At 56.2% G+C, this 14,419-nt stretch overlaps 2 protein-coding genes across 2 annotated transcripts in view; both read left to right on the top strand.

Annotated features, from left to right (window-relative positions):
- The first annotated feature begins 516 nt into the window (after window positions 1-516).
- On the top strand, window positions 517-8,728 carry LOC115385390 (Krueppel-like factor 11). The gene is made up of 4 exons (XM_030087371.1): window positions 517-559; window positions 2,994-3,184; window positions 3,580-4,288; window positions 7,990-8,728. Exons 2-4 carry the CDS (start codon window positions 2,996-2,998, stop codon window positions 8,268-8,270), a joined length of 1,179 nt encoding a protein of 392 aa, XP_029943231.1. The 5' UTR covers window positions 517-559; window positions 2,994-2,995; the 3' UTR covers window positions 8,271-8,728.
- Window positions 8,729-11,834: 3,106 nt separating this feature from the next.
- rrm2 (ribonucleotide reductase M2 polypeptide) overlaps window positions 11,835-14,419 on the top strand; it is a 12,505-nt gene continuing 9,920 nt past the window's right edge. Inside the window, exons 1-2 of the mRNA XM_030087374.1 lie at window positions 11,835-12,628; window positions 12,708-12,776. Coding sequence (XP_029943234.1) covers window positions 12,557-12,628; window positions 12,708-12,776 — 141 coding nt within the window. The 5' untranslated portion in view covers window positions 11,835-12,556. The remainder of the gene's footprint in view (window positions 12,629-12,707; window positions 12,777-14,419) is intronic.

Below are 14,419 nucleotides of genomic sequence, written 5' to 3'. Positions count from 1 at the left end.
ATGGTTCATTTTGGTGTTTGTTGTCGGAGTTATTGTTCTTTTTGTGTTTTCTTCTGATTCATTGCTCATTTTAGTGTTTTTCTTCCGACTAATTCTTCATTTTACGGTTTTTTTCTTCTGATTTCTACTTCATTGTTTTCAGTGTTTTCCTCCGTGCGCGCTCCCGCGGTCTGTTTCCACCTTTCCCCGAGTCGGGGCGCGCGGCCGGGTTCACCGGGTTTACTGTGACACCGCTGACTCCGTGGCCACGCCCCCCACGGCCACGCACCCCGCCTCCGGCCAATGGCGTCGCGGTCACGTAGGGAACACGCCGCTTCCGGCCGCCGATTGGCTCGCGCCCGCTACACCTCGGCGCGTGATTGGCTGCGTGTTACCAGCCGCCAGACGGCTCCGGATTTCGGTTCTGTGTTTTTTTCCTGCTCCGTTTTGTTTCAGCTGGAGTCAGACTGAGAGGAGGCGAAGCGGCTGCCGCCCCGCGTCCGGCTCCCGGCTCCCGGTCTCCGGTCCCCGGTCCCCCGGTCCCCCCTCCGGCTCCGCGGCGGAGCGCTGCTGCTGTCAGGTGAGTTCCCGCCAGGTGACGGTAGTCCCCTGGTCCCAGCTCCGGTCGGGTCCGGCGGGATCCGGGCTGCTCGGTTCCGTTTCACCGGTCCGGTCCGGCGGGGTCCGGTCCGGTCAGGTCCGGTGGTTCAAATCCGGTCGGGCTGGTGGTTCCGGTCCGGTCCGGTCGGGTCCGGTTCCGGTGGTTTGGGTCCAGTCGGGTCCGGTTCCGGTGGTTCGGGTCCGGTCCGGTCCGGTCCGGTCCGGGGATCCTCTGCTCTGACAGAAACTTTCAGCTTCTTTGTTTTGCTGCCGGCGGAGGGAGAGAGGAGGTGAAGCGAGGACAGCCTTTGTGTCTGCAGCCAGAAACCCCAACTGCTGGAGCAGCTGACCAGTCTGTAACTAACCCATGGAGCAGCTGACCAGTCTGTAACTAACCCATGGAGCAGCTGACCAGTCTATAACTAACCCATGGAGCAGCTGACCAGTCTGTAACTAACCCATGGAGCAGCTGACCAGTCTATAACTAACCCATGGAGCAGCTGACCAGTCTATAACTAACCCATGGAGCAGCTAACCAGTCTATAACTAACCCATGGAGCAGCTGACCAGTCTATAACTAACCCATGGAGCAGCTAACCAGTCTATAACTAACCCATGGAGCAGCTGACCAGTCTGTAACTAACCCATGGAGCAGCTGACCAGTCTATAACTAACCCATGGAGCAGCTGACCAGTCTGTAACTAACCCATGGAGCAGCTGACCAGTCTATAACTAACCCATAGAGCTCTCAGTCTATAACTAACCCATGGAGCAGCTAACCAGTCTATAACTAACCCATGGAGCAGCTGACCAGTCTGTAACTAACCCATGGAGCAGCTGACCAGTCTATAACTAACCCATGGAGCAGCTGACCAGTCTGTAACTAACCCATTGAGCAGCTGACCAGTCTATAACTAACCCATGGAGCAGCTGACCAGTCTGTAACTAACCCATGGAGCAGCTGACCAGTCTATAACTAACCCATAGAGCTCTCAGTCTATAACTAACCCATGGAGCAGCTGACCAGTCTGTAACTAACCCATTGAGCAGCTGACCAGTCTGTAACTAACCCATTGAGCAGCTGACCAGTCTGTAACTAACCCATGGAGCAGCTGACAGTCTATAACTAACCCATGGAGCAGCTGACCAGTCTGTAACTAACCCATTGAGCAGCTGACCAGTCTGTAACTAACCCATGGAGCAGCTGACCAGTCTATAACTAACCCATGGAGCACTCAGTCAGTCTATAACTAACCCATGGAGCAGCTGACCAGTCTGTAACTAACCCATGGAGCACTCAGTCAGTCTATAACTAACCCATGGAGCAGCTGACCAGTCTTTAACTAACCCATAGAACTCTCAGTCTATAACTAACCCATGGAGCAGCTAACTAGTCTATAACTAACCCGTGGAGCAGCTAACCAGTCTATAACTAACCCATGGAGCAGCTAACCAGTCTATAACTAACCCATGGAGCACTCAGTCAGTCTATAACTAACCCATGGAGCAGCTACCCAGTCTATAACTAACCCATGGAGCACTCAGTCAGTCTATAACTAACCCATGGAGCAGCTAACCAGTCTATAACTAACCCATGGAGCACTCAGTCAGTCTATAACTAACCCATGGAGCAGCTAACCAGTCTATAACTAACCCATAGAGCTCTCAGTCTATAACTAACCCATGGAGCAGCTAACTAGTCTATAACTAATCCATGGAGCAGCTAACCAGTCTATAACTAACCCATGGAGCAGCTAACCAGTCTATAACTAACCCATGGAGCACTCAGTCAGTCTATAACTAACCCATGGAGCAGCTAACCAGTCTATAACTAACCCATAGAGCTCTCAGTCAGTCTATAACTAACCCATGGAGCACTTAACCACTCCAGAACTACCCCAGGTAGCGCTTAACTGATCTACAGATAACCCAGACTGACAGACTGTCCCTGAACGCCCCGCAGCAGATCACAGACTGTCCCTGAACGTCCCGCAGCAGATCACAGACTGTCCCTGAACGCCCCGCAGCAGATCACAGACTGACAGACTGTCCCTGAACGCCCCGCAGAAGATCACAGACTGACAGACTGTCCCTGAACGCCTCGCGAGTTGATGCTTTTTGTGTCCACTGTGGTGTGTTTGGAGACTGGGAATTCACAGCATCTGCAGCGGGTTGACTTTGTTTACAAGAACTTCCTTCCTCTCGTGGGGCGGGGCCTGTGGGAGAGTGGGCGGGGCCTGTAGGGAGTGGGAAGAGGCTTTCTGAATTCTTTTGATGTTAATTTCATCATTTGAGATCGTGTTTCACTGCAGTTTTAAATGACTCTAACTGGTGTGTGTGTGTGTGTGTGTGTGTGTGTGTGTGTGTGTGTGTGTGTGTGTGTGTGTGTGTGTGTGTTCTTCGGGTGCTGGTAGCCATGGAGCAGAAATGGACCGTTGAGTATCCTGACCTGGAGGCCGCCGAGGCACTTGTCAGCATGAGCTTCTGGGGTCAGAGTTCGCACAAGCTCCGACCCCTGACCCCAACCTCCGACTCCTGCGACTCCATCCAGCTCCCCCCGGATGGAGGCCACGCCCCCAAGGACCTGGTCGCCCTGTCGTCACTGGTAAGGCCCAACATGGTGGAAACGCCTCGGTCTGCTTTGATGGATTGGGCGTCCTTCCCCCCTCAGAACCCCTCAGAACCCACCAGAACCCCTCAGAACCCACCAGAACCCCTCGGAACCCACCAGAACCCCTCAGAACCCACCAGAACCCCTCGGAACCCACCAGAACCCCACAGAACCCCTCAGAACCCACCAGAACCCCTCAGAACCCCTCAGAACCCTTCGGAACCCACCAGAACCCCTCAGCACCGGCCAGAACCCCTCAGAACCCACCTGTGCTAAAGTCCCCTTCAGGACCCTGAGCTGAGCTGTGGGCCAGTTTGTCCTCCCAGGGGGCCGAGCAGGAAGTCCGGGATCTGCTGTGGTTCAACATGTTTCTGTTCTTCCTGTTTCAGTGCATGACTCCGCCCCTCAGCCCCAGCTTCCCCGACGCTGCCGCTCCAGGCCCCGCCTCCACTCCAGGCCCCGCCTCCACTCCAGGCTCCGCCTCTCCTTCAAGCCCCGCCCCCGTGGAGACAGCTGGTCGAGCGATGGCCACCAGTGTGATTCGCCACACGGCCGACAGCCCGGCCCCCCCAGCCCCCCCTCCAGCCTCAGTGGCCCCCCCTCCAGCCTCAGTGGCCCCCCCTCCAGCCTCAGTGGCCCCCCCTCCAGCCTCAGCAGCGCCCCCTCTGTCATCACCGGCCCCCCCGAAGCTGCTGTGCCAGGTGTTCCCGGTGGGCGGGCGAACAGGTGTGCTCTCCGCCTTCGTGCAGGCGCCGGTGCAGGTTCAGACCGCGGGGGTCCCCGGAGGCCCGCCTCCCCCGGGCCCCGCCCCCGGCCCCGCCCCCGGCTTCGCCCGGCCGCTGCTGGTGTCCTCGGCCGTGCCGCGGGGCGCCGTCATGTTCGTGGTGCCGCCGCACGGCCCGCAGACTGTGGTGACTCTGGGCAACGCTAAGCTCCTCCCCCTGGCGCCGGCGCCCGTCTACCTGCCGGCGGGCGGCGGCGGCGGCGGCTCACAGGCCGACTTCTCCCGCAGGAGGAATTACGTCTGCAGCTTCCCCGGCTGCAAGAAGACCTACTTCAAGAGCTCGCACCTGAAGGCTCACCTGCGCACGCACACAGGTAAGGCTTCATTCAGCCAATCACAGAGCGGCTCCGCCAATCACAGAGCACTTCAGCCAATCACAGAGCGCTTCAGCCAATCACAGAGCACTCCAGCCAATCACAGAGCACTCCAGCCAATCACAGAGCACTTCAGCCAATCACAGAGCACTTCAGCCAATCACAGAGCACTTCAGCCAATCACAGAGCGCTTCAGCCAATCACAGAGCGGCTCCGCCAATCACAGAGCGGCTCCGCCAATCACAGAGCACTTCAGCCAATCACAGAGCACTTCAGCCAATCACAGAGCACTCCAGCCAATCACAGAGCACTCCAGCCAATCACAGAGCACTTCAGCCAATCACAGAGCACTTCAGCCAATCACAGAGCACTTCAGCCAATCACAGAGCACTTCAGCCAATCACAGAGCACTCCAGCCAATCACAGAGCACTTCAGCCAATCACAGAGCACTCCAGCCAATCACAGAGCACTTCAGCCAATCACAGAGCACTCCAGCCAATCACAGAGCACTTCAGCCAATCACAGAGCACTTCAGCCAATCACAGAGTGCTTCAGCCAATCACAGAGCGCTTCAGTCAATGAGCCGCACATGTAGAGCATAGCTTCAGTCGCTAACAGGCTGTTGTTAGTGGGGGCTAGCATTAGCATGTGCTAGCTGCAGTCACGGGCTGTGGTTAGCTGTTGTTAGCTTTAGCCTGTGCTAGCTTCAGTAGCTAACGGGCTGTGGTTAGCAGTAGGGGTGTGCGATATGACGATATAAGATCGTTAAGGATTATAACTTTGGGATGATCTCATAAATCAGAAAGATGGTTAAACCGTCTATAGGGCACGTTCTCCTCGTTCTTTTTTCACCTATATATAATATTTTTGGAGTGATGATGTTACCTGAAAGCTTCAGATAATATCAACTAAATGTTCCCTCTATGCAGTTCTCCACATACATCATAGATACAAGCGGAGCAACATTAACGATGTTAAGAAAAAAAAAAAAGCAGCCACAGCCAGAGCTGCGTTCAGGACGCAAAGGCAGCTAACAGCGAGCGGAGCGCTGTGGAGCTTCTCTGACTGGAGCTGCTGCTGGGTGGAGGCTGGGTGGAGGCTGGGTGGAGGCTGGGTGGAGGCTGGGTGGAGCTGCTGCTGGGTGGAGGCTGGGTGGAGCTGCTGCTGGGTGGAGGCTGTGTGGAGCTGCTGCTGGGTGGAGGCTGTGTGGAGCTGCTGCTGGGTGGAGGCTGGAGGCTGGGTGGAGGCTGGGTGGAGGCTGGGTGGAGGCTGGAGGCTGGGTGGAGGCTGGAGGCTGGGTGGAGGCTGGGTGGAGGCTGGGTGGAGGCTGGAGGCTGGGTGGAGGCTGGGTGGAGGCTGGGTGGAGGCTGTGTGGAGGCTGGGTGGAGGCTGGGTGGAGGCTGTGTGGAGGCTGGGTGGAGGCTGGGTGGAGGCTGGAGGCTGGGTGGAGGCTGGGTGGAGGCTGGGTGGAGGCTGGGTGGAGGCTGTGTGGAGGCTGGGTGGAGGCTGGAGGCTGGGTGGAGGCTGGGTGGAGGCTGGGCGGAGGCTGGGTGGAGGCTGGAGGCTGGGTGGAGGCTGGGTGGAGGCTGGGTGGAGGCTGGAGGCTGGGTGGAGGCTGGGTGGAGGCTGGGTGGAGGCTGGGTGGAGGCTGTGTCAGGCAGAGCTGGGTTACAGCAGCAGTACAGGATCTACAAGAGACCAGCCGCCATAGAAACACCCCAACAAGCTGGAGGGAGGGACGCTGAAGCTAGCACCGATGCTAATGCTAGCTAGCGAGCTACCGCTAGCGGTTCACAAGCTAGCATGAGAGATTTTATATACAACAAATCACAGAAATGTGAAAAGACACTTAGTGAACAAACCATCAAGCTAACAGCTGAAACGAACCTTTAGTCTGATCACTAGTGGAACGTCTTTGATTAAAGGACCTGTATCCTGCTTCTTCAGCTCGTCCAAACCCCAGAAATGACATTAACATGGTCATAGTTTATTTTTGGCGCAAAGGAAAAGTCATTTTGTGTGGAAATGAAAGATTTTCTGGGGCTAATTCTGAAACCTGGAAGAGAAGGGGAGCCATCTTCACCGTGTGACGCGAACGTGGGAAACAGAGCGTTTTCACGGTGGGAGGGGCTGCCTCTCTGAGCAGCACGACGAGGAGGAAAGCTCAAACACACAGGCAGGAAGGAAAAGAACGCTGTGGGGAGTTTTAGGTGAGAACAGAACTATAGAACAAGGTTAAAACATACAAACAGTGAATTTTGCATGATGCAGCCCCTTTAATGGGATGATGAGGGGCTGTTTTCAGTGGAGACAGAGCCCTCTAGTGGTCAGATAGCGCAACTATTAACACTGTATCCCATTAAAATTGCTAAAAAGCTATTTGATGTGTTTAGTTTCTTGTGTTACAGAAGTGTACTTTATTGTTCATTATCTTTGACCTCATTTTTAAAAGGAGATAAAAGCTCAGATCTCGGAACAAAAAATAGTTCTCAAGCAGCTGTATTATTCACTCAGGTTATAGATATTAAAGTTAAATTGTTTTTGTTCTAAATTGTTGTCCTTTAAGTGGTAACCAGCTAAGTTTGCATTTTTATTGACCTTTTTAATAATCTATTTGGTGTGTTTAGTTTTTGTGCTACAAAAGTGCACTCTATTGCTGTTCATGACTTTTTATGTTTGTGTTCATTACACATTCTGATTAGAAAAAAACCTGTACTATTTAAATTAAAGCCAGTTTCTTTAGCTTCAATTGTCTTTTTTTTCTTTTAGGGTTTTACATGTTTAAATACAGTTTATACGTTTTAAATGTTTAATATTGGGGGGAAAATGATCAAACTTGCAAATTAGTCTACAAAAAAAAATATAAAAGAGAATCGTGATAAAATTGTGATCGTGATATTAATTTTAAAAAATCGTGATATGACATTTTTGCCGTATCGCCCCCCTCTAGTTAGCAGTGGTTAGCATTAGCATGTGCTGGCTGCAGTAACAGGCTGTGGTTAGCGGGGGTTAGCATTAGCATGTGCTGGCTGCAGTAACAGGCTGTGGTTAGCGGGGGTTAGCATTAGCCTGTGCTGGCTGCAGTAACAGGCTGTGGTTAGCGGGGGTTAGCATTAGCCTGTGCTGGCTGCAGTAACAGGCTGTGGTTAGCGGGGGTTAGCATTAGCATGTGCTGGCTACAGTAACAGGCTCTGGTTAGCGGGGATTAGCATTAGCCTGTGCTGGCTGCAGTAACAGGCTGTGGTTAGCGGGGGTTAGCATTAGCATGTGCTGGCTGCAGTAACAGGCTGTGGTTAGCGGGGGTTAGCATTAGCATGTGCTGGCTACAGTAACAGGCTGTGGTTAGCGGGGGTTAGCATTAGCATGTGCTGGCTGCAGTAACAGGCTGTGGTTAGCGGGGATTAGCATTAGCATGTGCTGGCTACAGTAACAGGCTGTGGTTAGCGGGGGTTAGCATTAGCATGTGCTGGCTGCAGTAACAGGCTGTGGTTAGCGGGGATTAGCATTAGCATGTGCTGGCTGCAGTAACAGGCTCTGGTTAGCGGGGGTTAGCATTAGCATGTGCTGGCTGCAGTAACAGGCTGTGGTTAGCGGGGATTAGCATTAGCATGTGCTGGCTGCAGTAACAGGCTGTGGTTAGCGGGGGTTAGCATTGGCCCGCGCTAGCTGCAGTGGCTAACGGTGGTGTCGCCCCCTGCAGGTGAGAAGCCGTTCAGCTGCCTGTGGGCCGGCTGTGAGAAGCGGTTCGCCCGGTCGGACGAGCTTTCCCGCCACCGCCGCACGCACACCGGCGAGAAGAAGTTCGTGTGCGCCGTGTGCGAGCGGCGCTTCATGCGCAGCGACCATCTGACCAAACACGCCCGGCGGCACGCCGCCGCCAAGAGGGCGTCGCCCTGGCCCGCCGACACCCGAGACCTCAGCAGGGGCCAGACCCGGGGCCCCGCGCTTCCCGTCAGCCTGCTGGTGTCCGCCGCCCGCTGACAGCCTCAGACCCCCCCAGGGCCAACTCAGGACCCCCATGGCAGACCAGGACCCCCATGGCAGACCAGGACCCGGCTTCAGTTCCTTCCACCAGCGACCCGCCACTGGGAGCCGCTCCGTTTACAGACCCCCAGCAGGACCGGGACCCGGGGGGATCCCCAGCAGGACCAGGACCGGGGGGGTCAGATCCTTTGATCCAGTCTCACCTGAGAAACTCCCAGAACTGCTTGAAGACCGGCTGCCCCCCAGAAGGTTCTGACCCCAACGCCTCACACAGCGCCCCGCGAAGCCCCGCCCCGCCGAAGCCCCGCCCCCCAGACCGCCTCTGTCCACCCGCCCATGCTGTAGCGCTCCACAAACCACAGCACAACACCACTACACAACAACAGGCCAACACCACAACACAACACCCCATTACAACAACACAACACAACACAACACAACACAACACAACACCCCATTACAACAACACAACACAACACAACACCCCATTACAACAACACCACAACACAACACCACAGCACAACACCACTACACAACAACAGGCCAACACCACAACACAACACCCCATTACAACAACACAACACCACAACACAACAACACAACACCCCATTACAACAACACAACACAACACAACACCCCATTACAACAACACAACACAACAACACAACACAACACCCCATTACAACAACACAACACCACAACACAGCGTCAGAGTTCTTTTGACAAAACCTAGCATCTTTTAGCATGTTTTTTTAACCTACCATTGATGCTAGCGCTACCATTAGCATTTTTTAAAGCCTCTCTGCCATTGATGCTAGCGCTACCATTAGCATTATTTAAAGCCTCTCTACCATTGATGCTAGCGCTATCGTTAGCATTATTTAAAGCCTCTCTACCATTGATGCTAGCTTTACCATTAGCATGTTTTAAAGCCTATCTACCATTGATGCTAGCGCTACCGTTAGCATGTTTTAAAGCCTCTCTTCCACTGATGCTAACGCTACCGTTAGCATGTTTTAAAGCCTCTCTTCCACTGATGCTAACGCTACCGTTAGCATGTTTTAAAGCGTCTTTACCATTGATGCTAACGCTACTTTGTGAGTAGGGGAGCTGACAAACTGGAGTTCACCGTTCAGGAAATGTCTTCTCTGCTCTGAACTCGTCCTGGAGGACATTTGAGTCTGGTTTCCACTGCGCAGCGCGGCCGGTCCGGTCCTGTCCGGTACCGTCTGGTCCGGTCCGGTCCAGACCAGACCGGTCTTGTACAGCCTGCTGTGTGTTTCCACTGATTAAAGTTGTGGATTGCACGTGAAGAACGGTTCCGTTCTTGGGAACCTGTCTGTAGAGGAGCCTGGCACAGTGACCCGGACCCCGGGGGCCGCTGTCACTTGGTTGGTTGAGGGGTCGTCTCCTCCAGTCCACCTGTTGAAGTGTCCTTGAGCAAGACGCTGAACCCCGAACAGCCTCCATGTGTGAATGACCATCGGCGCAGCGAGAGCAGCCGTGCGTTCACCAGCGAGACGTGACGTCCTTACTGCGCACTAGCGCCTATTAGCTTTAGCGGATGTTAGCATTAGTGGTTATTAGCGGGTTTTGGCGTTAGCTATCGTTAGCAGATGTTAGCATTAGCAGTCATTAGTGTTAGCGGTCATTAACAGGTGTTAGCGTTAGCAGTTATTAGTGGTCATTAGCTGATGTTAGCATTAGCAGGTATTCGTGGCCCCGCCCACACCCGTGCAGAGCGGTCTCTGGTTCTGCTGGCCAGATCGGCCGAGCTGCGCAGTGTGAGCGACGCCTGTCCAGAACCACGGGACGTTCCGCTGGGTACCACAGCACTTTCACCCATCAGTGTGTGTAATTTGACACCAGCATCTTTGACCAGCCATCTGAATATGAAAAGGACGACAAAGCACAACAGGTCAGCTGCAGTGTACTCAGGACATTTTATTCCCACTGACCACAAACACACCGGGGGGGGGGGGCAGCAGACTGGACAGAAACCAACAGAAATGGAAATGGAACCTTGCACTGGATTTTTCCACCTTGCTTATTGTTGTTTTTGTTGTTTTGTTGTTGTTTTTGTACTCTGTAAAGTCATGTTTACTTGGTGCGTCTGGTTCTTGATTTGCCAAAGCGTCTGGAGTTCCATGTGAATGCTGTAAATACTGAGTGTTGTCAGTCGGACTCGTATTTAAACGTCACTGTGATTCTTTCTACTGTATTTACTACACCCGGTGTAGCGGTCAGAACATACCTCATGTGATTCAGTGTCATTCTGATTAATCCTGCCTGGGAACTTTTATAATAAAACTTTACAACAACTGTTTCCCGGTAACCATGACGACGGTGGAGAACCATCAATCATCCATCTTCCTCTAACTTTCAACCAATCGGAGTTCATCTCCATGTCGATCCAAAGAGACTGGACGGATCAGGATTCCCAGAGCGGTCCAGGTGTTTCCAGGTCCGGGATCCTGCCGGGACCGGAGCCGAGGCGGACTGGAGACGGGCCGGCTGTACGAGGTGGTCTACACCCGTCAGTCATCCGCCTGTAGCAGTCATCGGCGCAGCGGAATGTCTGTTCTGCCACGTGTTCCCTGTACGTGGCGCCATGACGGCGTGGCAGGAAGCAGGAAACAGGAAGTAGGAAAGTAAAAAACCAGCAGTAGAGCTGGACGGTGGCTGAGAAGTACTTTAGAATAAAACCCCTGAGAGAACAAGCTGGAGGAGAGATGGAGCCAGTTGATGAAAGAGCTCGGTGGTAGACTACCGGCGGGTGGAGGTCGGCCCCCAGCGGCGGGCGGAGGTCGGCCCCCAGCGGCAGGTGGAGGTCGGCCCCCAGCGGCGGGTGGAGGTCGGCCCCCAGCGGCGGGTGGAGGTCGGCTCCCAGCGGCGGGTGGAGGTCGGCCCCCAGCGGCCCCCAGCGGCGGGTGGAGGTCGGCCCCCAGCGGCGGGTGGAGGTCGGCCCCCAGCGGCGGGCGGAGGTCGGCCCCCAGCGGCGGGTGGAGCGCGGCCCCCAGCGGCGGGCGGAGCGCGGCCCCCAGCGGCCCCAGCGGCGGGCGGAGCGCGGCCCCCAGCGGCCCCAGCGGCGGGCGGAGCGCGGCCCCCAGCGGCCCCAGCGGCGGGCGGAGCGCGGCCCCCAGCGGCGGGCGGAGCGCGGCCCCCAGCGGCGGGCGGAGCGCGGCCCCCAGCGGCCCCCAGCGGCGGGCGGAGCGCGGCCCCCAGCGGCGGGCGGAGCGCGGCCCTCTGGGCAGCGCAGCATGGAGATGGGTGAACTCTCTGAGCAGATGAAAACTGCCAGGCTGAAGACCAGAACCTCAGAGACCCGGTCCCCATGTCAGAGACGTGTCGTCCTCAGGGAGGCCCCGGGCCCTCGCTTTGTACGCAGGCCACGTATCACGTGGGTTTAATTCAACTGTTTTCAGTCGGATGTTTAAAAAAAAAAAAAAGCCATGTGAAGTGGAGCAGTGCGGCTGATGGAAGACTGTAAACATGAAGTCCTCAGAGGCTGTCCTCACCGGGACACCGGGCTGTCTGTCCTCACCGGGACACCGGGCTGTCTGTCCTCACCGGGACACCGGGGGACAGTCTGTAGCGCCGTCTGTCCTCACCGGGACACCGGGGGACAGTCTGTAGCGCCGTCTGTCCTCACCGGGACACCGGGGGACAGTCTGTAGCGCCGTCTGTCCTCACCGGGACACCGGGGGACAGTCTGTAGCGCCGTCTGTCCCTCTGGAGCCGTCCCGGGGTTTTGTAACTGCTGTTACGAACACTTCGGTGTCCCGCACAAAAGAAGCATTTTGAATTTCCCGCGGTAGTCCAGAGTCACGTGGGAGCGGCTCCGGCCTCTGATTGGCTCCGCGGCTGACGCTCTGCCCTCCTATTGGCCGGCTGCGTTCAGGCGCCAAGGTTCCAACAAAAAGCCTCAAAAAGGCAGAAGAAGCTTCAGTCCAGCCTCGGTCCTCGGAGTGTCCCGCCGCCGTCCTCGGTCCTCGGAGAGTCCCGCCGCTGTCCTCGGTCCTCGGAGTGTCCCGCCGCTGTCCTCGGTCCTCGGAGTGTCCCGCCGCTGTCCTCGGTCCTCGGAGTGTCCCGCCGCTGTCCTCGGTCCTCGGTGTGTCCCGCCGCTGTCCTCGGTCCTCGGAGTGTCCCGCTGCTGTCCTCGGTCCTCGGTGTGTCCCGCCGCTGTCCTCGGTCCTCGGAGTGTCCCGCTGCTGTCCTCGGTCCTCGGTGTGTCCCGCCGCTGTCCTCGGTCCTCGGAGTGTCCCGCCGCTGTCCTCGGCCCCATGCTGTCCTCCCGCTCTCCGCTGTCCCAGAAGGCTCCGCTGGGAGACATGTCTGTGGACAAAGAGAACACGGTGAGTCTCCGCTGTCCGCCTCCCGCCCTCCAGCAGCCGCCTGTCTCACCGCTGTCCCGCTGTCTCCGTGTCCCTCCAGCCTCCGGGCCTGAGCTCCAGCCGCGTCCTGGCCTCTAAGACGTCCCGGAGGATCTTCGCGGACTCTGCGGTGAGTGATGCGGGAGCTGCGGGCCCGCCGGGGGGGTCAAAGGTCCGGCCCGCGGACCGCAAAGCGTCCCGCAGCGTGATTGAAGAGGGCGAAGCAGACTTCCTGAACCTGGAGCTGAAAGATGAGGAGAACCAGCTGTGGTTCTGGACCGGTTCAGACCTGGGTCTGGACCGGTCCAGAGGACAAAGTCGGCGTGACGTCACAGACCGAGGGCCGAGGGCGCCATGTTGAAGGAGGGAAAATGGTAAAACCAGCACAGAGCCCTGCTGGACGCCGCGGTGAGAACCTCGAATGCGAGGATTTTAGAACCTAAACTTCCATAAACCGTCTCTGAAGAGGAGACGCTCTGCGTCTGCAGCATTTTAAATTTATAAAGGCGAAGTGGACAGACGAATCAGGGGGACAACGTGTCTCAGCTGGTTCTTCACCGATTCTCAAAATTCAACACAATCAAGGAAATCAGACAGAACGGCTGTTTAAATGTTCTGATGATCAGATCCAGTGACAGTGATCCTGATAGTGATCCAGTGACGGTGATCCTGATAGTGATCCAGTGACGGTGATCCTGATAGTGATCCAGTGACAGTGATCCTGATAGTGATCCAGTGACAGTGATCCTGATAGTGATCCAGTGACGGTGATCCTGATAGTGATCCAGTGACAATGATCCTGATAGTGATCCAGTGACGGTGATCCTGATCGTGACACTGATCAGGTGAAGTTAAGGGGCTGGAATCCGTCCGTCCCGGAGACGCTGTCCAGCGGTCGTCCTCCAGAGTCTTCCTCTCCTGCTCGTTCTGCTCGTGCTGCACAATTCATCAAATTTTGATCACGATGACGATTTTGGCTGCCGAAGTTAAATTTAGATGATCGCCGTGATGTTGTCATTGAAAAAGCGGCTCTGTCGCTCCAGCAGTCAGCCCACCAGCAGGGGGCGACAGAGGTCAGAGGTCAGGGCCTCATCACGCCGCCTGAACAGCAGCGAGGAACCCGCGGCGGCGGCGGCAGATGAAAACAGGCAGACGGACTGCAGAGCAGCCGGCAGCGACGGCGCCGAGGCTTCAGGGGGGGAGGAGCCGCGAGCGCCTCCTCAAGGAGCAGCGTCTGCTGCAGCGGGCCGCAACTGGCGGCCCGCGGCCCAAAAGTGGCCCGCGAACAACAATGTCTGGCCCGCCAGGTGATTGTGAGGATCTGAGGCTCCTGCCTCACGGAGGCAGTAACAGCTGTTGGTCCAGACCTCTGTTCTGACAGAGCCGGACTGTGACTGTGGACCCTGAACGCCTCACAGCTGAGCAGCAGGTGGTCCCTGGACAACCAGATGAAGACAGAAGCAAGAGGACAGTAAACAGCCACGCTGCACCCAGAAGTTAAACCTCCCGAGCCGCCGCCACGCCGCTCACGTCCTGAGCCGTCCGCCGGTAACGGCTCTTCCCGTTCTGTCCAGACGCTCGGCTTTACGTCTTCTTTCCACCGGTACAGAAGCTGAGATGCGTCCCGCCGACTGATGCTGGAGCACGAAGGAATCCTTCAAAGCCAGCTAGCTCGTCGGTGGCTAACAGCTAAGCTAACAGCTGACTGAGACACCGCAGTGGCGTCCATCAGCAGCTACTTTTCCGGAGTGTCCCTGAAGGCAGCAGGAGCTG

This window comes from Salarias fasciatus, unplaced genomic scaffold (assembly GCF_902148845.1).
Source record: "Salarias fasciatus unplaced genomic scaffold, fSalaFa1.1, whole genome shotgun sequence".
In the NCBI taxonomy this organism is placed as follows: Eukaryota; Metazoa; Chordata; class Actinopteri; order Blenniiformes; family Blenniidae; genus Salarias; species Salarias fasciatus.
Note: the sequence above shows the minus strand (reverse complement) of the source record. Positions and strands in the feature narration are given on the sequence as shown.

Coding starts and splice junctions, on each gene's coding strand:
- LOC115385390 (XM_030087371.1), top strand. CDS start 2,996: ATGGAGCAGAAATGGACCGTTGAGTATCCTGACCTGGAGGCCGCCGAG. Junction 3,185..3,579: donor TGGTCGCCCTGTCGTCACTG/GTAAGGCCCAAC, acceptor TTCCTGTTTCAG/TGCATGACTCCGCCCCTCAG. Junction 4,289..7,989: donor TCACCTGCGCACGCACACAG/GTAAGGCTTCAT, acceptor CGCCCCCTGCAG/GTGAGAAGCCGTTCAGCTGC.